The following is a 26,962-nucleotide window of genomic DNA, read 5'->3' as shown; positions in this document are numbered from 1 at the left end:
ATTTTAGCTAGATGGGCATTTTTGCCCATCTAGCTGAGGTGTTGGGGAGGGAAGGAGGCTGGGAATAGCTTGTATCCCCACTTCGCCAGTCTCCTCCCCTCCCTGCCCATGGGAATGCCCCCTTTCTGTCCTCTCTGAGGCTGCCTTTGCGACCTCAGAGAGGCAGCTGGAGCATTTCTCTCCATGCCAAAGGTGAGCGGGCAGGGAGCTCAGACTCCTGGGTCTGAGGTGGGAGCACTGTCTCTGACCTCGGATCCAGGAATCCAAAGTATACTGTGGCTCCCCAGATTCTGTCTAGGGGCCATAAGATTGCTCTTTTAACCACATTTTGATTTATGGTAAGCCATCCTGGGAATTAGTTTGAAAAGCAAGGTAGACATCTCTATAATAGAGAGCTTCAGCTGTTGGGCAGTATAAACATGTAAATAAATCACAATGAATGAACTCACAGTCTATGTGAATGCCCCAATTATTACATATTTTAAAAATAAAATATGAAACAACAGTTTATTTCCATGTAGAACCTTTTTACAGGGGAAAGTTTACTTATGCCTGTGTGCTTGTACTGCATTAGAAATTAACTCTGAGAAGTGTGGTACATTTATTAATAATTATATTAATGCTAATATTGATGGATTTTATACATTTGCCATTTTTCACATAAGGATGTTTTCATTCTTTCTTGCCTTTTTTTTTAAGTGTAAGGAAAAATTGCTCTGTTTTTCCTTTGTTTCTGTCTCTGTCGAGCTAGTACTGCTCTTATTCAGGGATAATCAGGCCATCATTTTGTAGAGCAGCCTGAGATTAGTGAGAATCCCTGTTCAACATTTTGGAATCTCAGCTAGTTGGGTGTCCTGGTCAACTCTTTGCTATGCAAACACACAGAGCTAATTGCAATGGAGGAGTCAATTAAGCAGGCAGATTAAGTAAAGCAGATTTTTTACAGGCAAGCAAGGATTTTTGAGAGATAAGTCAGGAACGTAGCCAAGGTCACTGGATAGCAGGTAAGTATAATCAGAATCTAGAGGCACCATCAGGCAGAAGTCCAAGGTCAATAACACAGAGGTCCAAATATGAGCTATGGTTGGGATCCAAGAAGCAGGGTACACCACCTTGGAGCTGAGAAACAATGTTGTTTTCAGCAAAGTCCAAACATAAAATGCAGGCTTATATTTCCAGGGCCTCCTGAGCCCCATACACAGCTCAGCTGCTATGTGTTGCAGTCCTTACTCCTGAGGAGTTCTTCCTTGGAGTCTGGGACTTCATCTTAAAGGAGCCTCTCTGATCAGCTTCCTAAGGCAACAGCATTCTCTGGGTCTGGGTGGATGCTTAGCCTCTGCCTCCCCTCTACTGGCAGGGGAGAACTCCCCTCTACTGGCAGGGGCAGACCCATGGTCTTCTTCCCTGAGGGCCTAGGCTCCCCCATGTCTCCTGACAGTGGTGGTTCCATGGCTTCATCTGTCTCAGCAAGTTCTAGCTCCTCAGAAGAGGAGGAGGATTCCTCTAGCAGAGGCATAACATCATGGAAGGAACGGTTGTTACATTTTCAGGAAAAAAACTACTTTCCCAGGTTTTCTGAGATAAATATTGTGTAGTCACCAGTTTGAAATGATTAATGAAAGCCATGAAAATCAATGTTGTTCTCTGTTCTGGGATCTCCTTCTGAAGGAAGCTGAGCCATGTAGCTTTAAATCTTTTCAGACTCAGGATGCAACTTCACCCACCTTTAATTTGTAACTATATATGTCTGCCTTTTCCTTCTCATATAATGTCTTCTTGGTTTTGTAGTGAAACTTAATTGTTATTCTCACTTGGTCTATATCTGTATGGAGCACATTTCTCTATTGAGCTCTAAAGGGAGTCTTGTTTAGTGATTATGTTTGGTTGTAAACTAACTTTCTCCTTGTTTGGTGCTCCCTCCCTCTGCCCTTCTGTTTTCTCCTCATTAGAAAATCTAAACAAAAATAAAAGAAAATGATGGTGCAATGAGTCTTAGGTTAGGGCAAAGCACATTTGTGGCTCTCTTGACCCACCAGATGAAGACAAATGCATTGGAAGGTAGTAAATATGTATTATTTACATACATAGACACCCCCTCCACACACACATACACACATGTATATACTCAAAAGTGTATTTCTCTCTTCAGAGAAAATGAGTTTATGCTACAGTTCATTTGCAAGCAGATAATTTTCTTTTTGGACTGAGGAGAATAGGTTGGATGCAGTGAACTCAGATTTGCAATGTTCCATGTGCCTGTTTTGCATTGCATTGCTGACTTGTGCCAGCAATTCCCCATTAACTTTTATTGGATTTGACTTAAGTAACTAGAAAAGCAGCCCTGAGCATATAGCTTTTCAGTTGTTAAGGTTCTAGCTTCTGAGATGAACACCGTAGCTTCAAAAGTAACTCTGTATGTGTACAGTGCTGTGTTTGTCAGTTTCTCACTGGTTCTGAGGCAGTTGTGTTTATTAGTTGGGCAATCAGAAGAGATGACCTTTCACAATGTAACCTGAATCCCTAGAAAATGAGACACATATTTATACAAATAAAAAATATTTGCTGCTTTACATTTGGTGAAGCTTATCCTTCTAGAAGCAGTTCCAAAGAGAAAAAAAATCCCTGATTGCCTAGTCTAGAAATGATTTCGTAAACCATTTCTGAAAGCAGTGGTATGTATGTATATTTATGTATTTATTTACTCCAAAGTTCGAAGCTGCTTCTAAAAACATGAATAAAACTTATATTAAAATACAAAGTAAGTGAAGATATATAAATAAGATAACAATAATTAAAAGAAAAAAAGAAAAAAACAACAAAATTAACTTTATTTTATAAAAAGATGAGCTTTAAAAAAAAAATTCCACCCCCCACCCTCCTCAATGGAGTATGCTGGAGGTGCTGAACTGATGTCTACAATCAGCAATGGACTGGAGCAGGGCCAATAAACTGAAGTTCAATCCAGAGCTTTGTCTGACTTGGGAGATGGCATTCAGTATCACAACTGACGCTTGAGAGTGCTATTAAATCCAGCTTTGTCTCTGCAGGCCCAGCATATAACTGTACCACAAAGCACCTTTGACAAGCTGAGGTTTGTGTGCCAGCTATGACCCCTCTTGGACAGAGATAGTCTGGTTATGGTTACCCACATTCTGGTAATACCACTTTTAGACTACTGCAATGTTTTGTTGTATGTGCGGCTGCCTTTGAAAACTACATGGTCTCCTCCGCGCTCCCGCCACCCTGCTTTCACGACTAGGCAGCCAATTTCGGCTGTCTAGCTGCGGGACCTCGGAGCATGGGGTGGGGAGGCCAGATGACACATAGGAAGTGTTGTACTGGCACTTCTGACTTCCCCACCCTGGCCCATCCCCAGGAACACTGTTTTCCCTACTCTACACTGCTCTTCCATGCTCAGAGCATGGGACCAATCTGCGCTGCATACAAGGGGGTGCAGGAGGGGGTGCAGATCAGTTCTCCAAGAACCTACCTCGGAGCACAGGCTCTGAGGTCAGTTCCTGGAACTGACCAGTCCTATGGCCATCCAGGCACTGACTAGCTGCCATAGGATTGTGCCCTTAGGTGAGTTTGCATTAAAATGGGAGCCAAACTGATTTCCCCTCCTCCCCCCCAGGGGAGACCTTTGCATTTGTGGAGCCCCATCAGGAAAACTCTCCTCAAAGATGCTCACTTGGCACTGAGCTGAATATCCTTTGAGCATCAGATGAAGAACATTTTATTTGCCAGGCTTTTTAGATTGAATTAGTCTTTTAACTCTGTTTAAACTTGAGATATTCTGACTCTTTCATTGACTTAAAGTGTTGTATTGGTTTTTATCTTGTTGTAAGCTGCTCTAGGAGTGCATTGGGACAGAAGGTGTTAGGCTTAAACCAATGCTCTCTGATGCTTAGGTTGCTCATTCCACAGCTTTGGGGTGTAACAGAAAAGGCCCTGCTCTTCCCCGCAGCTAAATCAACTTCTTGTATGAACAGGGTGCTGCGTAGGGCCTTCCTTACTGATCTTAACGAACATGCGTGCTCATCTGACAGGGTGAGGATAGTAAAATGATGTAATTGTTTTATTCTTCGCAGGTGGTTTTATCTTTGTTTTAGTCTGTGCTTTTCGTTTTTTTAATATTTGTATTATATTTTTTATGTATTGTACACCACCCAGAGAATTTCAATCATTGGCCATTTTAAAACTGCCCAGAGAGCTGCGGCTATTGGGCGGTATAGAAAATGAATGAATGAATAAATAAATAAATAAATAAAACTACAGTAAATAAATTTAATAAAAATTAGTAGTTTTTATGAACCGCCCAGAGAGCTTTGGCAATTAGACAGTATAGAAATAAATAATAGTAACAACACTGAAATAAGTGTTATGGAGCAAAAGAAAAGTTTTGAGAAAGGAAATCAGTGTGGCATATGCAAGCTTTGTACCATCCAGTTTCAAAATGTAACTCATTTAGCAGTTCTTACTGCCATTTTACAGTTGTTGTTGTTTTCTTTTCATAAATACTAACATTCCTGTTTGCAGTGTTCAGAGCACCGCCTTTTTGCAGTAGGATGTCTTCAGTAAGAGGGGGTACAACTGTGTGGCAAAAGTATAATGTTTCTCCTCATGAAGTCGGCTCTTGATGTTGATGTTTAGCCTTTGGCAGCATGTAATGATGAAGATAAATTTGTTCATGTTATGAGGTTTAACTCTAGAAGAAAAATGTACCGCTTACAACAGCCTGCATTTAGTTCACCACTGTTATGCGTTTGTGTGACACATATTTTACTCAACCAGTTCTTACAAACTAAATCATAAATCATTGCATAAAAACAGAAATGGAAGTACTCTATTGCACATAACTTATTATGGGTGTTTTTTTAATTTTCCTGCTTTATTACCTGCAGTATACATTCATTTTCAACTTTGTTGGTGGCTTATATTTAACAACACATTTAACAGTGCCAGCTAATGCATGCCTATTGAAGTCACATTGAGTTCAATGGAAATGACCCCCAGTTAAGTATCATAGGACTGCAAGCTAGATGCCATTTGGCAATAAGTATGTTTTCTTAATAGTGGCCAGAGATTGTGATAGTTAAGCCTGTTCCCATTTCAACTGTGAAAGCTTAACTGTACATTCCTATTCAAGTCGACCCAGAAGCACTATTGAGTTCAATGGGACTTCCTCCCAGGTAAGTGTATATAGGACTCTAGCCTAATACTCTTAGAAGTAAAGCATTAAGTTTCCACTACTGAATACACTACTACTGCTTCAGTTTTGTGGACCTAAATCTGGATCTAACCTATAGTCTCCAGTGTTTTGTGAATGGATTTGTGTTAAGAGTAGAGACTGAAACAGTGGGAAACTTTAGTTAATTGCCTTGCTGTTAGCAAATATTTACTCTTCTAATTTTATGTATGTAATTATAAAATACATGTTCTATTAATTTTCTGAACAGAGGCCAACTATGCATGGTTTTTTTTTAATAAACCTTACTCTTATTTTCATATCATTTGAACTTTCCAATGTCTAAATGCTCTTTGGAGAGAGTGTGAGGGTGTGTGCGTGTGTGTGTGTGAGAAGTATCTTGCTTCTTCCTAACATTTTACAATGGTTATCTATTCAGTTGTATGTGACATCTTTTCATCTTGTTCTTTGCAAACAAACTATGATAATACAAACACTGTATAGTTAGAGGATTTCTAGTTCTGCACTTATAGGTATGAGTCCGTTAATGTGTAACTAACTCAAGCTTGTAAATAGCCATTTGTCATATAAGCACTATGGGAACTTTACAGAACTCGGTTCTTTATTTCTTTTAGGCCAGAAATAACCAATAAATTTAGACTGGCTAGTAAATATTTTTATGGGTGAGTAATTTTTCTGGCCTTTATTGGCAAAGTGGAACTCATGTAATTCCACCTCTTGAGAATTTGTTTTAGCTGCAACACCTCACATTACTTTGTGCTGTTGCAGCTAAACTTGAGCAGTTAAGCAAAACCACTTCTGTCATTGCTAAGTGCTCTGTGTAATGCAGGGGTGTCATGAACACATTGCATAAGGAATACGATGAGACTACTGCTGATGAGGAAGTGCACCACTGAAATAGATTGCATAGCATTTTATAGATCAGCCTTTGTTATGAATAAATGGCCTTTGCTGAGTTGTAAATCCACAGTCCTGAGACTCAGGATTTATTCTAGAGGATAATGTTGCCAACCAGCCTGATTTGTTATGATTTGTTTATTGTAATATATCTGCTTACAAACACACAGGCTGTGCCCAGTGTGTGTGTGTGTGGGGGGGGGCAGGGACAGGGTTCCTCAAGGAAAGTGATGATCTTGAGTTTACTGAAACAGAAATCATGGGGAAATGATGTTCCACAGGGCTATTACCCCTCAGGTCTCCTGGCAGTTGGTGGCATGCAGAACCAGCAGTTATTAGATTCATGGAACTGGTAGAGAAATGGACCAGCCAATATGGAAGCCCAGCATGAACCAGGTCAATGAAGACACCAGGTGTATCTCCCTGGGAATGGCATTCTGTAGATGAGGAGCCACTACAGAGAAGGCTCTTCCCCTGGTAGCCACTCATCCCACCATAGTGGGCAGCAGGAGCTTCCAAAGGCTATCTTAGCGACTGGGCAGGAATTTATGGCAGAAGGTGCTCCTTAGCCATTTAGGGCTTTAAGTGTGGTGTAGTGGTGAGAGTGATGGACTGGGAGCTGGGAGATCCAGGTTCTAGTCCCTACTTGGCCATGGAAGCTCACTGGGTGACTTTGGGCCAGTCACAGACTCTCAGCCCACCCTACCTCACAGGGTTGTTGTTGTGATGATAAAACGGAGCGTAGGAGGACTATGTACGCTGCCTTGGGTTCCTTGCAAGAGGAAAAAAGGCGGAATATAAATGCAATAAATAAATAAATAAAAGGTCAGCACCAATGCTTTGAATTGGACCCAGAAACTGACTGGCAACCAGTGCAATTGACACAGCAATGTTCAAAACAGCCAGACCCACCAAGCAGCCTCCCTGCTCTATTCTGCACTAACTGAAATTTCTGGATGATCTTCAGAACTGTAGCCCCACATGCAATCATCCGGGCTGGAGGTGACCACTTCCTCTTTATTTTCTGAGGGTTACTGAGCTCACTGAATGAATTGAACAGCTTCACGATATGTCTATTGAAATGTAATCTAAATATGATCTTGGCACAACATTATACCTGATATATAACAATTAGGTCACCTTGCCTCCCTGCCTTGGCAAAAGCACGTTTGAGAATAACGTAGCAATCTATCATTCTTTTTAAACATCAGCCTTAAGTCGAGTCTTCTGAGGAGTTTGCAAAGTCACTTATGCAATTCTCTCACATGGCAGAGCATACCTTCTCTGGTGTACAGTTTGGATGTTCATTTATCTCTGTGTTAAATACGCTTGCGACTTACTGCCAAATTGGTTTTTATGCATTGTTGTGCCATGGCTTCAGCTGCCAGCCATTTAAAAAATTGCCGTTTTATATTACTTCCAACTAGACCTTAATATGCATTGGAGGCGGAGCTTGCAAAACATGTTAAGCAATAAAGAGTGTTTCTGCACATGTTCAGAGTTTTTACTCACTGATGAATAGACATAGGCTGCCATCTCTTACCTATGATTATGAGACAAGACAGGAGAGGAAATAGCTTTTTAGAAGTGAACTACTGACAAACTACTCCTAGTAAAGGTAGTAAAAGTTGTATGGGATGCAGCATCCTTAACTGGATTCCCCCCACCCATAACCATCATCCATGTAGACCAGTCTTCCCCAGCCTGATGCCCACCAGATGTATTGGACTACAACTCCCATTATTCATGATTATTGGCTAGGCTGGCTGGGGAGTCTGGGAGTTATAGTCCAACACATCTGGAGACCACCAGGTTGTGGGAGGCTGATATAGACCATGCCATTATGATGTGCTGATACAGGGGAAAAGACCTCTCAGTTGAGTAATTCCTTTGTCAGTGGGAGGAAAAATGAATATGTCTTAGAGAATAAATATGATGTTGGGAAGACACATCACCCTCAATATTCTGTAGTAGGGCTGAGCTGAAAATGGTAGGAGCAGGGAGGGGTCGCAAAAACTTTGGGCCATGGCAAAAAACAACATTCCTTTTGGTACTAGTTCATGGTCCTTGCAAAAGGGTGTGTGGGGGAACTATTCATACCTTTAGAGTGGGGGAAGCATTGTTCCCGGAAGCATTTCCCTCACTCTGATCTGACTTTGTGACATTGGGCTTCTTCACACGGAGCTTTTATCCTGCTATTGAGATTGGTTACTCAATACTCACAGAAGTTTGTGGGCCCTTTAGATGACGTCATCAGTCTCCAGGGCGTCTCCCACACTAAATGGCCTTTATTCCATTTTTTAAAAGATCGGAGATAATGAGCTATCAAATTACAGCGCTTGAGTTCCACTTGAGTTCCCTCTATGAAAAGAGGAAAACTTGGAATAAGAGGCACTAGAACACAGTGCCGTTTAGCAGCTATATAATGAAACATGTGGGAGACTCAGATAAGGGGAAAAGGAGGGAGAAAGGGGGTGGAGGAAGGAAGCATGTGTTAAGGGAGCCCGTCGTGATTCTGCATTTAAAATGGAAAGAGAAAGGCCCACTGGTGTAGAGCTGCCCATTGTCCCACACTCATATCTGGCTACATAGCAGTGTGATGTCATCACATTTACCACATGATCACACTCCCAGAAAGAAATGTACAACATGATGTTGCTACAGCATATTGGTGAACAGATGGTGAGCGTGGGGATTAGGAAAACATTCTTCCCCCCAAAGCCCTGAAAAACTAGATGCTGAAACTTAAAAAAAACACACAAAAAAAACAGCCAGGCAAACAAACTGATTTTGGGGGCTGGTGTCAGCTGAAATGGATGGTTGCAGTTTGGCTAAAGGCAAGATTTTCCCCTTCAAATGTTTAGAAATATATACATCTGCTCAACCAATTGGCTGTTTCAATTGCAGGTATAATTAAAGGACCCCACACAAACCTCATCAATTGTTCTCTCCATCATATTTTGATTTTTTAATATATATTTATGGGATTGTCCTAAGCAGATTTATAGAAATGCTATGAAATAACAGGTGATTAATCAGGAATGAATCAGAACTCATTCTTAGACCATTTTGTTAGAACTGGGCAGAGGCCAGTGACAACGGTGTTGATAGCTGTGAAATGAACATCCAACATCACCCACAGTATTCAGTTTCAGAACCCCACACCTTGGTAGGATTTGGGGCCTTTTAGAGCCATTTCAACTTTATTTCCTACGCAGGATTCTAGACATTCATTACAGTACTTGCACAGATTTCCTTTGAAGGAGTGATATATGTATAGGAAGGCACAATGTATGAAGCACCACTAAGATTAAATTCTCAGAGACTGAACGCTTATGAGATTGTGGGTTTTGCAGATCCAGTTAGGAGAGAGAGACAGAGATGGGTTATTGAATTTATTAGGGCACAATCCTATGCATGCTGGCTGGGGAATGCTGGGAGTTGTAGGAGTTTGTTCTGTCTAATATACATAGGATTGTGCCATTAGTCACTTTTCCAGAAACTTCTCAAGGTGACATATAGAGGTTCAGATTCAAGTTTGAATTTAAGCAGGTAAAAACCCACACATAACAGTGGAATAGTGATAAAAACAGCAGCAGTACAATGTAATATAAAATAATGCCCGTGGTAAATAACAAAAGGCATACAATGATTAGATGAGATCCCCGAGAGGTGTTCTGCCAGCACTACCAATGACCACACAATAACTCTCAGTAGCTTTTACAAAGGCAAACCTGTTTGCTATAAAATAAAAGAGTGCAAAGAAATGGCAAAGAAATACTTCCAAATCAGTTTAGGAAAGCAAGTTTTTCCCGCTGCCAAGTAGAACAAAAAAGTGCAATAACATATAGAAGAGGGTTTTTCGCGTTGGCCTGTCCTTCGGATTCAAGGACAGAGAGAGAGACAGACACAAGATGGTTTCAGTATCCTGTGGGCCAGCCAGTATCAGTGGAACACTAACATATTCAACACTTGCTGTCAGTTCTTTGTGTTCATTAGGATTCGATGATTAATTTTGGCCAAGGGGAGCTGCCTGAAATTCAGTCAAACGTATTGCATTTGGTGTTTCGTTTTTACGCCTCTAATACCGTACCAAAACACGTGTGTCATCCCTAAACCAGCACTGCGGCTTGCTTCCAGCGTTGCTTTACGGAGCACTAACTCCCTGTTGTGCTTGTGCTGGCTCTGCAGGTGCAGCACAGTTGGCAGGAGCACTGTGGCCCCCTTGGATACTGCCTAATTACCCCTTTTACTGCATTCTAGAATTGTATGAGGGGGGAGAATTTCCCTAGTTAGGGGGTGAATGGCTAGAGATGAAATTGCAAATTATTGGTGGAGTTATATACCTGGTTTAAAAGGTCAAACACCAAACCTGTTGAAACTAACCAGGATCTTGGCAGCAGTCATTTACGTCTGTGAAGTGTGCCCAACCTAGCATCTTAAATGTTCCTTTTGGGATTGAGAACACTTCTGGGAACAAGTTACGTACATGCATTCACTAAGAAATTACTTTGACATGCAGTAATTGCGAGCAGAGATGGGTTAAAGAAGACACAGACAACAAGCTTGGGTTGAAAATTGAGCCACATTTATTGAAATAGCTGCAAAGGGGTAACTAGGACGGGCATCTAACTGTGTCAGCGGCTAGCTGGCACTTCTTGGGCGAAAACACACCCAGCCTGAGGGGTGGCGGTGATCTCGCCATCCCTCCGGACTGCCCCTTGTGGGGGAGGTAGACCTTCCGGTGTCACCCCCAACCCGGTGCCGCACAACACCTGGGTGAGTGAGTAGGGTTGGTCTCCCAGGCAACCCTTATCCCCCCGCTGAGCCACACAACCCGTTCGGGGGGCCTCAGGCGTCACCTGTCACCATAAGCTGCCTCTGCATGCACACCATCCCTACTTTCCTGTTTTGCCCGTCCTAGCCGCCACAGGAGTCACAAGCCTAGAGCTTGTGAAACTCCCCCCACCTGCGCAGAAGAACTTCCCGCAGGCCCCTTTGCAGATCATACAGACATATGTTATTCACTAACTGAGACAGGTGGACACCGTCCTACCTGTAACGCTCCCTCCATGTCCACAGAATTCCCTGACGGGTGGTGCATCCATCAGCTCATTCACCTGGCAATAAGCCATTTCTCCATGTATTTTCAGACATGCCCTGCTACTGGCAACGTCATTCCATTCCTTCCCATTGATCCATGGGAGCAGTGACGGATGCAATAGGCTACTTCCGGCCAGGCATGCCGGACCACGTGCATCTCGGCCAAGGCCTGTTTGATCAGGTCCTCGCCTGGCTTACAGCCGAAGTCATTCCTTTCAATGTGCAGCACCTGAACCTGCGGAGGAAGACTGACAAACTTTGGTGGGACAGAGTGAGGAGGGGACTCCCACCATATGCCACATCTATGGAGCCACTGGATCTTAATGTGACAGGGTGACAGAAGCTGAAGTCTGAAGAAGACATACAAGCCCTTCATGCAGCTCCAGACATCATAACGTGCCCATGTAAGAGCACCCGTACCGGCGTACGACGAGTCTGCTGGTCTAAGGAATAAGCACATTAGGGCAAGCAAAGCGAAAATTGTGTCAGGAAGAAGCGGACAACTCGTGAATGCAGGCCGAAACGTTGTGAAGCCCCATTTTCGAAATGCCATAACATGCCTGAGAGAGAAACCTCCAGCGGCTACCATGGCGACTGCTTCAATGTAACAACAGTGGGTTCTGAACCACAAATTACCTAGGGCTAGCGGGGTAAAGCTAATGTAGAAACTGCCCAATTGCCCTTAAGTCAACAGCAAACCGCTGAAGTGATAAAACCGAGGCCCCTCCTCAGAACCGTGGCATTCCATAAAACCCATAAGCTGCCAACAGAGCATAATCCGTTGACTTGCGTTTGGCCGTGGGCCACTGCCGTGCCCTTGCCATACCGATCAGTTTGATCACCAAATATGTAAATGGGTTACATTGGGCCAGACCTGTGCCTTGAAGCAAATCAAGGCCCTCCAGGACAAGTCGGCCTTGTGAGCCCAGACCAACCCTGCATTCCGTTAAGGCTGCTACGTGGAACAGGGAAACGTCTTATAGGAAAGCTCAAATGGAGGGCCATTACCCCCGGAGCCCGAAAGGGGGTATCCGGAGAGAGAGGGTGGTTAAATTACTAATGCAGGCAACATCTGTGCTCAACACTATCTTGCCCGCCGGACCCTAAAGTCTGTCATGGAGTCAGTGAAACCCACCTTTGTGGGCCGGAAGGCTAAATGGCCAGCTTGCGACTTATGGTCCCAGATAGTCTGCTGTTCCTTAAGGTGGCGTGAAATTGTGGCCAATGACCTATAGAAAAGGACCATGAATCCTATCGCTGAGGCTTTGCCTAATGCGCAGCATACCCCACCTGCTCAGTCGCAGGCGGCTCCTGTACGGAGAGCCCTGGAATGCAAGCTGGCATGCCTGGCTTCAGTATCCCGGTTGCCCATAGTACTGCAAGGATGAGATCTGGGAATGGAGCACCCACGGGGCTAAGGCCCGGAAGATGTTGACCTAATTTCACAACAAGGCATCGACAATTGGGTTTGCCTAACCCGGCACATGGTGGACCCAGAACCAGATGTTGTAACACTGACTCTGGAGCGCGAACACACTGACACATGACATGACCTTCCAATTTCAAGAGGATGGAGAATGAATAACGTGGTCATGTTGTCATACCAAAGGGGGGGGGGTTACTGACTTGTCTATAAGGTTATCCCACAATGTGCTTGGTGGGGGCAGCAGCCTCCACTCTACAGGCCAATACCCACAGCACGATCGGACCTGCCCTAAGAATCTGAAACCCCTTGGGGTGGCGGCAGAACCATGTGGGTCCGCAGTCTGGCTTTGAGGAGGGGCTCATGCTTCCGGAAGGAGGTGCCATTAAAGCCCTATTAAGTTGAAGACTTGCCTGATGTATAACTGCTTGGAGCTGTGCCTAAGGACCTGAAAGTTGTCCTGAGGGAAGTGAGAATACACCTAAGGGTATCGGATTGGCTTTCCCGAATGTTGCTGTGGGAGACAGGCCCTCAGCCTTTGTGAGCTAAGGAGCACCAAAGTAACAGGAACGGGGGGCAGTACTTGCGTTAGGTCAGAACATTGACCACTGTCTTTGGACTCCATGTAGCACATGCCTATCAGGGACCCGTGGCCGGAATCCCAGACCAAGACAGCTACCTCATCGAAGAGGTGTGTCGCACCGAGCAGAGATGATCAGGGATCTCGTGATTAACTGACTGGCCCTCAGGGAAGAGAGGTTATGAATCAGGATAAACTCCCTAGAGGATTTCCTGGGCACCATTTTGAGAAGGGAGATCCCAAGAGTAGCTAACGGAGTGTGGAAAAAAAGGGGGGGGGCTAAAACCCTTCTGCCAGTATTGCCTTGTTAACCTCTCCTGAACTTGTCAACGCCTGGCAAGGAGAAATGTTGCTTACGATGTAAGGATGGCCTATGTTGACCTAGAGAAAAAGGGGGGGGGCCTAGAACCTAGCATAAACCATGTCCCAAGTTAAGACGCGTTCCCCCAGTTGGGTAGTGTCTTAAAGCCGGAGTATCGACGCCAACCTAACTAGGCATGGGCCATCCAGAGCTTCCTACTGCCTCGGCTTTCCAAGGGGGACCCTACCATCACCGGGCATTGGACAAGAGGTGCATGAGTGCCAACTGCTACAAGGGAGCACTCAAGACGGAAACTGCTCGTGTCCTGGGAGTATGTGCCCTTGGGGCTTTATTCCCGGCACAGATAGAAGTGCTGAAGAAGCGGACCCGCTATAGGCCGAGGGCCAGTGCAGGAGACCGCCTGGTGAATGTGGCCACTGCCAGATCTGTCGCCGAACCCGGCCGGGAAGGAGTCAGAATTGGAGCGGAAGGTCCTGGTCCAACAGGTCCTTGTGCAGAGAAGGGCAATGGCGGCCCTCCTGCAAGAGGCCTCAACATAAGCCATTCACACACCTCCTCAGGTGAAAGACATTACAAGAAGGAGTAGCCCTGGTGACAATACAACTCACCAAATTAGCGTAGGGATCTGATACGCCCCTTATGTGGATGCCCGAGCGGGCAGGGGCAGGCGAGGGATCCTAAATTAATCCAGCAAAACCCTGTAAGATGCTGCGTTAAGCAGCTGGGGTTACCGGGGTGTGACTGACGGAGCTGCAAGCGGCCCGGGCGTCATATAGGGAGATGACATTGGGAGGGACAGCCGCCCCAGGGAGGTAAGCTAAGGCGGCAACCCCACGGCCCTGAAGATCACCCGTCTGGACAACTGGGGTGAGGTGCACTCATCTCACCCATATCCAGGGCAGCCGTGTCCGTGTCCCCGGGAGCAAAGGAGGCAATGCCACTTGCAATGCTCCTGATGGAGATGCCCCATGAGGGCGGACCGCCTCCTGCTGTGGTGTGTCGCCTGGGCGAAACCCCAAGGAGAAGGATGTTGCTTGGATCACTGCTGACGGAGATGCCGCAGGAAGGTGGACTGCCTGCAGTGGTGGAGTGCTGCCATGGTGAACCTGTGAAGGCGAGATGGAGGCCTCAATGGCGTCCGAATGCCCTGAACCCAGAGACGAGCTGAAATAGAAAGAAGTAGCGAGCGTTGGGTCTGCTGTCGCGTTCGCTTAGGTTGGACCACCGGGGGTTACTTAAGCCTGCAAGAAGAAACAAGGGCCCGGGTTCCCGGACCCAGACCAACACACCAACCACCACCCCTAGAAGTAAAGTGGCAGGGGTCAGAGCACATAACAGGAGGTTCCAGTGGGCTAGTCACTGGGCACTCCAGGCAACAGGCGGCAGCGCCGCCACTACTGCCAGACGGGGGGGGGGGCACCCTCAGTGTCTGACAGTGGCTAGAGAGGTGAGCTCAAAAACATAGATCCTCTCTCTATGTGTTCACATTTAAGACGCCGTGTGTCTAGCCATTAACCTTATTAGTTTATAGGGCAGGGGTGGAGAATCTGTGGCTCTCCCAATGGCTCTGCAGGGGTTCAGATAGGGGTTTTCTAGCACTACCTGGAAATGCCAGGGACTGGACCTGGGACCTGCTGCATGCCCAGCAGGGGCTTCAGCCTTAAACGATGCCCCTGGAAAGGAGTCTAGAACCTGGGTCTCTCAAGTCCCAGTCCAACACTCTAGCCACTCCAACACAGTGGCTTTGAAGGGGGCGCAGTTGCTGCCTGCTGCAAGCCCAGCGCCCAAGAGGCGCAGCAAGAGCCCACGGCCATGGGAGCCGCTCCTGAGGGCGGGTGCCCCAGGTGGTTATTTTGTTTTGTTTTTGTTTTGTTTATTTTTGTGTTTGTGTATTTTTTAGGGGGGATGCACGTGCCGCCGCCGCGAGCGCCCCACGCTCGCGGGAGGAAGCGAGAGCCAGCACCGATTTGCTCGGCGCCCAGGCCCGTGCGACTACCAGCGAGGACAAAAGGGGGGGCGGCACGTCGCCGCCGCAAGTGCTGGCACCCCTCAAAGTTGTGTTGTTGTTTTTTGGTTGAACGTTGGAAGCTGCCTTATGCTGGGACAGCCCATTGCTCCATCCAGCCCAAGTGTCGATAATGAACATCAATGATGGCTGTCCAGGGTTTCAGGCAGGATTCCTTCCTAGCCCTGCCTGGAGCCACCGGGGATCAAAGCAGATGCTCCCCCCACGGAACTGCGACCCCCGGTGGGGGGGGCGGGTGCCCGGCCGCCGGGAGCGCAGGCGCACCAATAGGCTAGTGCAGTAGGAGGTGCCGCGCATGGGCGCGCACCCGCACAGCCACCGGCGCTCCCGACGGGCGGCAAGCGCCGGCTGAGGGGGCAGCGCTCACGCACACGCGCCCCCGTCACAAGTGCTGGCAACGCCGGGGCAGCGGCGGTGTAGACGCGTGGCAATCCTCCCCAGAAGGCGAGCGGGGTGGGCGCACGGCTGCCGGGAGCACAGGCACCCCAACAGGGGAGCGCAGAAGGAGGCGCTGCGCCTGGGTGCGCGCCCGCACAGCCACCGGCACTCCCGATGGGCAGCAAGCGCTGGCTGGGGGCTGCGCTCGCGCACACGCGCCCCCGCCGCAAGCGCTGGCAACCCCGGGGCTGCGATGGTGTAGGCGCGCAGCAGTCCTTCCAAGGAGGCGAGCGGGGGGGGGCGCACGGCCGCCCGGAGCACGGGCACCACAGCAGGGCGCGCATGAGGAGGCGCCGCGCCCCAGCGCCCGCCATCACCACCGCCAGCGCCCCCGTCGGGTGGCAAGCGTCGGCTGCGGGGACAGCGCCCGCACACACACGCCCCCGCTGCTAGTGCCGGCAACCCCGCGGCCACAATGGCGCAGGTGCGCGGCAACCGCCCAACGAGGCGAAAAGAGGGTGGGCAGCACAAGAGCACGTGCGTCTCCGCCGCGGCCGCCGGCAAAGCCGGAACTGCGGCGGGCGCACCGAGCCCCCAGGAGAAGAAGGGGGGCGGGCGCGCTGTGGCCGTATGCGTGCCGCCGGCACAGCTGACGGCCCTTAGGCCGGCGCAGGGTAGAGGAGGGGGCGGTGCCCGGCCATGTGCGCCCCCGCCGCGAGCTCCGGGAAACCCGGAGCCGCAGCAGGTGCACCGAGCCACGGCGAGGAGAAAGAGGGAGCGGGCGTGCTGCCGCCACAAGCACCAGGGCCCCCAGCGCGCACCGCCACAAACGCTGGCACTCCCGCCAGCAGGGCAGGCGCCGGGTATGAGGGAGGCGCGCCAGAGCGCGCGCACCCTGCCGCGAGCACCAGCAATCCCGGATCTGCGGCAAGCACCGGCGTGGCAGCGAGGCCTTGGGCGCGCTGATAGCATGCGGAGTTCAAGCGGCTGGAACGATGACGACGGTTTCCCGCAGGCAGGTGTCCTTCGTCGTTTCTTGGCGGAGCTGTAGTTCTCTCTAGCTGCGTCGAGCCAGAGAGCTGAGATTGGGAAGGGGGCTGAGTTTAAGGCAACTCAGCCTGCCCCTCCTTGCATGGTGGTGCCACTGGGGTGCACCACTCAGAGGCCCTTACGTCTTGTCACCCCACCCGCCCGCAATGGCCCCCCCCTTTCAGCCAGACAAGCTGGCTCCGGGGTGAGGGCATTTCTGACTAGTGTATACCCATCTCGTCTAAATAGTTTTGAATAATAGCGCTAAGGAAAGGATTAATGCTATTACACACAGCCTTGATGTAAGCTGGAACATTAATAGTGCCATCCAATGCTTGTCTACTCAGGAATAAACTGCGCTGAGTTAAATGGGACTACTCCCAAGTAAGTGGGCATAGAATTCCAGCCTTAAAATGTTTCTGTTAGATGGGCAAATGGTAGTGAATGATCTTCAGAAGCAGAAACAAGGAACTATAGAATTAAAAGAAAGAAAAAGCTTGCTGAAGTTTACCAGTAGGAGACATTAGTTATAACTGTACAGCGCTCTCTTTTATTGTAAGTCAAGGAAATTTTAATGTGACAAATATCTTTACTGGCTGAAGTAAACTATGTATACAGTGAGAATCTGTACCTTTAAACATTCTTTTTCAATGTTAAATGTCTTGATTTTTAATTTTTTCCCCACCAATATGGGGTGGCTGTATTCTGAACTCTTTAAAGGCATCCCCGCATAGCACACATTGCAGTAGTCCAGCTTGGATGTGACAAGAGCATGTAGAATAGGGCTGTGCATTGCTCAGCCCAAAGCCTGAGTCAAAGCAGGCTGCCTTGAGCCACTTTAGGCCCCTTCCGAGGCAAAGCGGAGGGGGTCCGAAGTGATCCAGAGCGGGTCGGGAGCTCTCTGAAGCGCCTCAGTGCACTTCAGCGCTTCGGCATCCCCCGGCCCAGCTGCACCGGCACCTCCAGGCCCTTACCTGAGCCGCCCATCACTCTTGTTGCCGCTGTTCCCGCCACCATTATGGCTCCCACCAGCTCCTGACCCCTGGACACATGCTGGTTCTTATTGCAGGGAGCCATCATTTTTTAAATGGCGACTCTCTGCAGTAAGAGCCAATGCGTATCCAGGGATCAGGAGCTGGTGGCAACGATTACAGTGACAGTGGCAGAGATGGCGGCCACTGCGGAAGAGAAGGCAGTGAAGGCAGAGGAAGAGGCGGCCCAGGTAAGGAGCTGGGGGGCTGCGTGGGGGCTTCAGCCCCCCCCCCCAAAGTGGGATTCTGCCATCCAAATCCCAGTCCAGGTCTGGGTCCCCCGAATCAGCCCAAGCTGAATCGAGCCCACCTTGGAAGCCACAAAGCGGCTTCCGAGTCAGATCGGGGGGGGGGGTCCTTGCACAGCCCGAATGTATAATCAGAGCATGATTTTGTTGTTGTTTATTCGGTCAGTCGCTTCCGACTCTTCGTGACTTCATGGACCAGCCCACGCCAGAGCTTCCTGTCAGCCGTCGCCACCCCCAGGTCCCCCAAGGTCGAGTCCGTCACCTCCAGAATATCATCCATCCATCTTGCCCTTGGTCAGCCCCTCTTCCTTTTGCCTTCCACTTTCCCTAGCATCAGCAACTTCTCCAGGGTATCCTGTCTTCTCATGAGGTGGCCAAAGTACTTCAGTTTTGTCTTTAATATCATTCCCTCAGGTGAGCAGTCTGGCTTTATTTCCTGGAGTATGGACTGGTTTGATGATCTTCTCACACTCCAAGGCACTCAGAATTTTCCTCCAGCACCACAGTTCAAAAGCATCTATCTTCCTTCGCTCAGCCTTCCTTATGGTCAGCTCTCTCAGCCATAGGTTACTATGGGGAATACCTAGGGTTGGCGGAGAATTTCTCCCCGAAACTTCGGGGGGCCGAGCGCCAACGTGTTCAACCCCCCGAACAAATTTCGGGGAGAAATTCTCGGGCCCCCCACCCCCGCCCCCCCCCCGGGACGGGACTTACCTTTCCCGAATGTCCCTCCCGGCGGCGGGTCCCGGCGGCGGTTCGTCGGGTCTTCGTCAGGGGCGGGGGCGGCAGCCAATCTTTCGACCGGCTGCCACCGCCGCCATTCCAATAATACTAAAAAAAAAAAAAAAAAACGCCCCCGTGATAGGCTACGTGACGATTAATGTAGCCTATCACAGCTAGATTTGCAAAGTCAGCCGTGATAGGCTACGTCAGTCGTCACGTAGCCTATCATAGGTGACTTTAAAAAAAAAGCACGTACAGCTAATGGCGGCCCCCATAGGGAGCCGCCATTCACGTTCCTTATTTGGTCGCTGTAGTCTACGTAAATCTTTACGTAGACTACGGCGACCTAATAAGGAACGCGAATGGCGGCTCCCTATGGGGGCCGCCATTTGCGTACGCGGTTTTTTTTTTTTAAGTCACCCGTGATAGGCTACCTGATGATTTACGTAGCCTATCACGGCTGACTTTGCAAATCTAGCCGTGATAGGCTACGTTAATCGTCACGTAGCCTATCACGGGGGCGTTTTTTTTTTTTAACTTTTAATTTCGCGGCCGGGCGAGGCAAGGCGCCTCCTCCCCGGCCTGAATTTCGGCCGGGCGAGGCAGGAAGCCTCCCCCCCCGGCCTGAACTTCGGGGGGAGAGCAGCGAAGCGCCTCCCCCCCCGCGAAAAGCTGCGAGACCAGGTAAGTGACTTTCGTGCACCCCTAGGAATACCATTGCTTTAACTATGCCGACCTTTGTTGTCAGTGTGATGTCTCTGCTCTTAACTATTTTATCAAGATTTATCATTGCTGTCCTCCCAAGAAGTAAACGTCTTCTGATTTCCTGGCTGCAGTCAGCGTCTGCAGTAATCTTTGCGCCTAGAAAGACAAAGTCTGTCACTGCCTCCACGTTTTCTCCCTCTATTTGCCAGTTATCCATCAAGCTGGTTACCATCATCTTGGTTTTTTTGAGGTTTAACTGCAACCCAGCTTTTGCACTTTCTTCTTTCACCTTCGTCATGAGGTTCCTCAGCTCCTCCTCACTTTCAGCCATCAAAGTGGTATCATCTGCCTATCTGAGATAGTTAATGTTTCTTCCAGTGATTTTAACTCTAGCCTTGGCTTCATCAAGCCCAGCATGTCGCGTGATGTGTTCTGCGTACAGGTTGAATAGGTAGGGTGAGAGTATACAACCCTGCCGTACTCCTTTCCCAATCTTAAACCAGTCCGTTGTGCCATGGTCTGTTCTTACCGTTGCTACTTGGTTGTTATACAGATTCCTCAGGAGGCAGACAAGATGACTTGGTATCCCCATACCACCAAGAACTTGCCACAATTTGTGATGATCCACACAGTCAAAGGCTTTAGAATAGTCAATAAAACAGAAATAAATGTTTTTCTGGAACTCCCTGGCTTTCTCCATTATCCAGCGGATATTGGCAATTTGGTCTCTAGTTCCTCTGCCTTTTCGAAACCCAGCTTGTACATCTGGCAATTCTCGTTCCATGAATTGCTGGAGTCTACCTTGCAAGATCTTGAGCATTACCTTACTGGCATGTGAAATAAGTGCCCCTGTTCAATAGTTTGAACATTCTTTGGTGCTTCCCTTTTTTGGTATGGGGACATAGGTTGATTTTTTCCAATCTGGTGGCCATTCTTGTGTTTTCCAAATTTGCTGGCATATGGCATGCATCACCTTGACAGCATCAAGAATAGGCATGATTCAAAGCATGATTAGCCCTCTCCAAATAGAGTTGCAGCTGGCATACCAGTCTAAGCTGGTAAAAAGTAGTACTGTGCTGAAAAGTTCTCCCACCTTTTTTTTTTTTTTTTTTACCATTCTCATTCAATTTGATAGAAGAGAATTTGCTTTTGAAAAGAAATTCAGTGGTGAAGAAATTTCAGAGAAATTCTCATGGGCTGGGTTTGGGTTTCTTGGGCTTACCTTACCTAGGAGATGGCCGAGGAGAGAGCACAAGTGTCCTGTCATTGTACAGTCTTCTCTTTGGCATGAAAATGCACTTGTTTAAGCCAGCTTTCTCTGGCTTGTAATTAACCATAATTAATCACGATTTTAACGTTCCATTTTATTGTCTGTTGTATTGATCTTATTATTGTAGTTGAAACTGTTTTAACAGTGTATTTTACACTGTGCTGTTAATATTGTTATATGTAAACTGAGAGATTTTACTATATAAACATGTATAAGTATTACTAGTAAACATTGCTTCATCTCCAGTATTTAGCTTCTGATACATTCTTTTTACTTTCCATATGCTGTGATAGCATTGTGTTATGATTTTATATTTGTTTCCCTCTTAACAGCTGAACCTTTCTTGTTTTGTTATCCATATAATTTTTTATTAATCATCTGCTGTTGATTTTTGAAAATCTTTCCCATATTTTTGAACATAGGAGATTCTCCTATTACATGATGCTTCTTATAATAATGTGCCCAGTTCTAAACAGTGCTAAGAAAGCAGCAAAAAATTCTTATGGTATAAAGATACCAAGAACTGTTGTCATGATGGGGACTGGTGGAGATGGGGGAGGAGAAAGGTCATGAGCCCAAAGATAATGTGATACTATGCCTTTTATTTCTCAGTCAACACTCCACCTTATGTTACCACCATTTTACTAGGTTGGTTTCTGAAAGGTTAATATTAAAAACTGCAGACACCTTATTTAGTTGACATAAAACATTTTCTGATTCACAATGCCACATGGGTATAAAGGACAGGAATATTATATTGCTGACTATGTGCAACTAAGATAGAAAACATAAACGTGTAAGGTACTTAGGAAGGACTAGGAGTATAATCCTATGCATGTTTAGACATGCTGTCTGGAGAATGCAGGGAATTGTAGGACTTTTTTTCTGTCTAAACACACATAGGATTGTGCCTTAAGTTTTGTTTCAACAGTCTTGGTGGTCTTACTCTGTCTATGTGCTTGCACACCAGTTATGTATATCTCGGACAGGTTATACTCAAGATGTTACCAATTGCATTTGTGCTCAATTTTGCATTTAGTTGAAAAGGATTTTGCTTGTGCCTTTTCTGCTAAAGCTTCTACTTTTTTAAACAACCGATCAGGCGTATTTGTGTCCTGGATTCCTTGCATCTTCTTTCAATTTTGACACTCGACTGTCTCTGGTGGTGCTGCCTTCCACAGACCTCATTCACTGACATTTTGAGCATAATTCTTAATAGTTTATGATCTTTGCATAACCACATAGTAGGCAAAAGGTGTTTCAGAATAATGCTCCAGATGTTTTGAAAAGTGTTCAATTAATTTTAAATAACAGCTGGAATCATATTGTACTATGAAGCCCTGGAGAGCAAGGGAGGTTAAAGACTTGACAACATTTAAATCTTGCACAAATGTCTTGTCACTGGCAGAACATCATCCATTTGTATCTAAATGTTTAAGGGTTAGTGGATAGTGTGTGTGTGTCCACACACATCCACCCATATTTTGGACCCTTTCTATTTCCCAAGGTAGGTTAGACTGGCCTGATTGTATTTAGGTGAGCAACGAAAACCTTTAGACTCTTCCATGGTCTTTAATTTGAGATTGAAGTTTTAACTCTGTTCTTCTTGGTTTTAATACTCTTTTAAAATTCTGTTACACTTCTAAATTGGTTTTGTGATGCTTTGTTTTGTAAACTGCCTTGGGGACACTTAGGGCCAAAAGGAGGTATGTGAATGTGTTTTTAAGTGAACAAAGCAGTCCCTGCAGCCAGAGGAGAAATTACAGTAATCCATGATAAAGAAGAGCTGATAACAGTTACTGTTTTCAGTATTCTTAAAGGCATAGAGTGAAATGCAGTGGGGATTTATTAACATTTATTCAGTTGAAGTCGGATGTGCCTTTGAGTTGTATACAAGGAAATGGATGGGAATGGGAACTTTAGAAGGTGAGGCCAGACTCAGAGATTGAGTAAGGATGGACAAATGTGTCAAGTTCCATTCTGCTCAATTTCTCATTTTTCCTTCATTAAATTCATCTTGTCCTGTTTCTGCATCAGTTCACAGTTTTTTTAAGGACAACATGAAAATTTATATGTATTTTCATGCACATTTCTCAAAAATGTATGCATTTTTCAAATTATACACATTTTTGCAGGCGATTTCCCCTAAGATATAGTGTTCTTGTCCATACTTCTCTGTAACATATACATTTTTGTGTGAACTTCTTTGTAATATACACTTTTTTGTGCACATTTTTTAATGTGTGAGCTTTGATCACAAACTTTGGAGAACTGGCAGATAATGGGCTGTATCCAAATGTGTCATTCTGTTAGTGCAAATCACATTGTGCTAGAAAATGCTATGTTCTGAACTATGTGCATGAGGACAATCCAACTAAAGTTATATTTGCCCAAGCGCAGTTGTGAAATCGATTGTGCATTAGACTTGTGCAACCCACTGTGCAAGTGGTTGTGCATTACAATTGCACAGCCTGCTGTGCAACTGGATATGCATTACACGTGTGTAGCCCACTGTGCAACCTGTTGCCCAAGCATAACGTGCAACCACTTGCACAATGGAAAGGTTTGGTGGAGCTCCATTAGCACAATTTGAGCAGAATGACACCATTGGATACTGCCCATTGAGATTTAACTGTACTCTGATTTGTGTATGGGTTCAGGTAGTGCAAATTTCGTCGGGTCATATTAAAGTGTGAACTGAACAAATCCCATCCCTAAGACTGTAGAACACTGATGTACATGCACAATTGCTAAGCTATCTAAACAGATAAAACAACAGCTCAGTCAAGAAGCTTAAGGGATCAATGTACAATGTACATTAGTGTTTTTGCTGTTGCCCCTGCAAGACAGGATAATTGAATTGCCTGGGTTTTGCATACTTCAGTGAGTAAAATTATCTCAGCTTCTTTAGTAGGAAAAATTTTCAGCTTACAAAAGACCTTATTTCTTGTTTTATGGGTGCCACTGTGATATTTTCTCTGACTCTGAGGCTGCACGTCTAAGAAGTTAAGAAAGGAAACTGCAAGTTGATAAACCTCATGAAGGGGATATTCTCTGTATCAGCTGTCATACAGTATGTCTCTCTGAGAGCAAATCTATACCAGCCTAAAACCCCACATTTAAAATGGGGCTTTCTGTCGGAATACCTTAACATGCACTTCCTCACCCACCTTTCCCCCTCCTCTCCCCCTTTATCTGACTCTTCCATGCGTTTCATTATACAGCTGCTAGATGGCGCTGTGGTCTAGCTCCTCTTATTGCTGGTTTTCCTCTTTTCACGGAGGGAACTCAAGCGGAACTCAAGTGCTGTAATTTGATAGCTCATTATCTCTGATCTTTTTACAAATGAAATAAAGGTCATTTAGTGCAGGAGATGTCCTGGAGGTTAACGACATCATCTAAAGAGCCCGCAAACTTCCATGAGTAACCAATCTCAATAGCAGGATAAAATATTTTATCCTGAATATTTCTTGCACACTACCAAGAATCCCAAGAAAGTTCTTTTTTACAGACATCCCCTTTCAACAGGATGATGCCTATGCTACTTGCTTTCTGGTAGTGATAATTTGCATGATCAGTGATAGGCTGTTTCCTTGATCATGTTATGTGTGGTTCTATGCTAGTTCCAGGTGAACGTGACAATTTGCTGTGTAAACTGTATCTGATCAAGAGAATCTTGTTACCAAACACAGGGTGAATACCAAACATAGTAAATTACAATTTATTCAAAATTAGGTAGTATTTGTAAGCATAACGCTTTGACTGATGGTAAGATAGAAGTTTTTGTAAAAGAATGAATAATTTCATCCTCAGTATTTCAGTTGTTTAGATAAATAAAATAATTTTATTATCAGTATCTGGGAAAAGGGAATCATAATTACACTTCCAAAGCTAACATTTTAACATTTTTATCAAGTAATGCAGATCATATTAAATATGGTATTCTTAACTAACAAACAGTATTTATTGGACAGTTATTGAACCATTATGGTTCTCTTAATATTTCAGGTTTTTTATGTGTATTGAAGGAGGATTTAAAAAAAATAACCTTAAGAAATGACTATTGTCATGCTGCTCAAGCGATGAGTCTTGTGATTTGACTTTTATGCCCTCTGTTTTATAGGACAGAATATGCTTCAAATATTAATGCTACAGGTATTGGCCATATAGATAGTCATGGAGGGGAAACCTCTGTTTTGCTTTACATAACTGAAGTAATACAAGGAATGCTAAAACCAATTTCAACCTATTTCTTCTCTCTTCTGTCATTTCAGGACTATACCTTGACAATGTACTTTCAGCAAGCATGGAGGGATAAGAGGCTTTCGTATAATGTAATACCTTTAAATCTTACACTGGACAATAGAGTAGCAGATCAACTTTGGGTTCCTGATACCTACTTCCTGAATGATAAGAAGTCATTTGTACATGGTGTCACTGTGAAGAACAGGATGATTCGTTTACATCCAGATGGCACAGTTCTCTATGGTCTCAGGTCAGCATCAAACATTTTAAATAGCATAATCCTGTTTCTAAACCTAAGACTGATTTTTTTTTCTTCCTCTCCAGCTTTCTGTCACTTCAGTTGTGCTCTTTTCCCAGGTGGTTTTGGGTTCATTCTTCTGTTTTATTTACTTTAAGAGATACAAACAAAAAAATAAGAGAAGGGAGATTTCTTGGGTACAACTTTGGTAGAATTAATATGTTGCACATATTTATTTGGAAGTAAGTCTTGTTTAATTCAATGCAATTTATTCCTAGGGAAGTGGGTGTAGCAGTGTAGCATTTGGTAAGGAAATACTGACTGTGAAGAATGAAAAATCTACTGATGGTATTTGCCGTTGTCGAGACGTCGGACACCTTAACTATAGACAAAACAATTGATTCAGTTTAAGAGACATTCTTACAAATGCAAATGATTCCACATAAATATTTGTGCCTACTGTTTGTCCAGGGAAGAAGCTCTCACTTATCATTTTGACTTTTCAGCTGTGTTACATATTTCTGAAATACTACTTTTCCTGTGTTTGTATCTTTTTAATATTTAAAAGGCAAGAGCACATTTCAGCATCCATTTAGCTCATGTGGTACCACCTTTTTGGCTTGTTAATTTTTGTCCTTGTCACATTAGAAGTGAGTTTGCCAAATAGCTTCTGTCAACATCAAACCAAAATATAGTTGTAGCAACTGAGCTTTGGGGTGCTTCCAGACAAGGCTTTTATTGCACCATTCCATGTCTTATTTACTAAATTTTACCTGGGGAGGGGAGAGGGCTTCTTCCACTCATAGCCCTCACATTTTCCCACCACTTCTTCCAGCTTTTCTCTTACTGGGGAAAATCCATTCAGAAAGAAAATACACCATAGCTGCACAATGCCTTCTGATTGGTAGCACTAGGATACCTCCATCTTGAAGCATCCTTAAACTTGATGAAGAGTTCTTGATGAAGCTAGCAGCGGCATCACAATTACAGTTGTGGCAGAATATTTCAGAAATGCTTCTGAACTCTAAGGGGACAGAAATGTCTCTGCTGCTTCTCTGTTGCAAAGTGGTAGTGGGGGGTGGTGCGGGGGGATAGAGATTTGTAGTAGAGAAGTGTCAGAAGAGAAATGCTTAACATTTTCCCCACCTGCTGCTTTTTCCCTGCAGCCCTCATCTATTTTTCATGCCTTGACATGGAAAAAAACACATCTGGGAACAACATGGACCTTCACTACCACTACTTTACAGTGGAACAACAGCTACCTGGATGACCACTTATGTACTTTGGTCATAAAATAATTGAATGTTAAATCCTCAGGCTCTAATGTCTACATACCGAAAATCATCCCCCTGATGCTCATTTCTGTATAACATAAACACATTTCTGTGTGACTTGTTCCCATGGTGTTGACATGTTCTAAATGATGATTCTGCATTTGGTCTCCATGAACCTCAGTGGATTTTGTGGAAGCTGAACTTGTGTGGGCAACCTATGTGTTGTCTTAGAGATTTAGTGGGAGAAGAAGAAAATCAGGT

At 45.6% G+C, this 26,962-nt stretch overlaps 1 protein-coding gene across 2 annotated transcripts in view; it reads left to right on the top strand.

Moving 5' to 3' along the window:
- Positions 1–26,962, top strand: part of GABRB2 (gamma-aminobutyric acid type A receptor subunit beta2) — a 196,586-nt gene that overhangs the window by 63,115 nt on the left and 106,509 nt on the right. For both annotated transcript variants that reach the window (XM_084832388.1, XM_084832389.1), the window contains exon 5: positions 25,219–25,439. In XM_084832388.1, the coding sequence (XP_084688514.1) occupies positions 25,219–25,439 (221 nt within the window). The remainder of the gene's footprint in view (positions 1–25,218; positions 25,440–26,962) is intronic.

The sequence above is a fragment of the Heloderma suspectum genome, chromosome 2, assembly GCF_057233095.1.
Source record: "Heloderma suspectum isolate Gila_16-S chromosome 2, 16-S_ref, whole genome shotgun sequence".
Classification (NCBI taxonomy): Eukaryota; Metazoa; Chordata; class Lepidosauria; order Squamata; family Helodermatidae; genus Heloderma; species Heloderma suspectum.
Note: the sequence above shows the minus strand (reverse complement) of the source record. Positions and strands in the feature narration are given on the sequence as shown.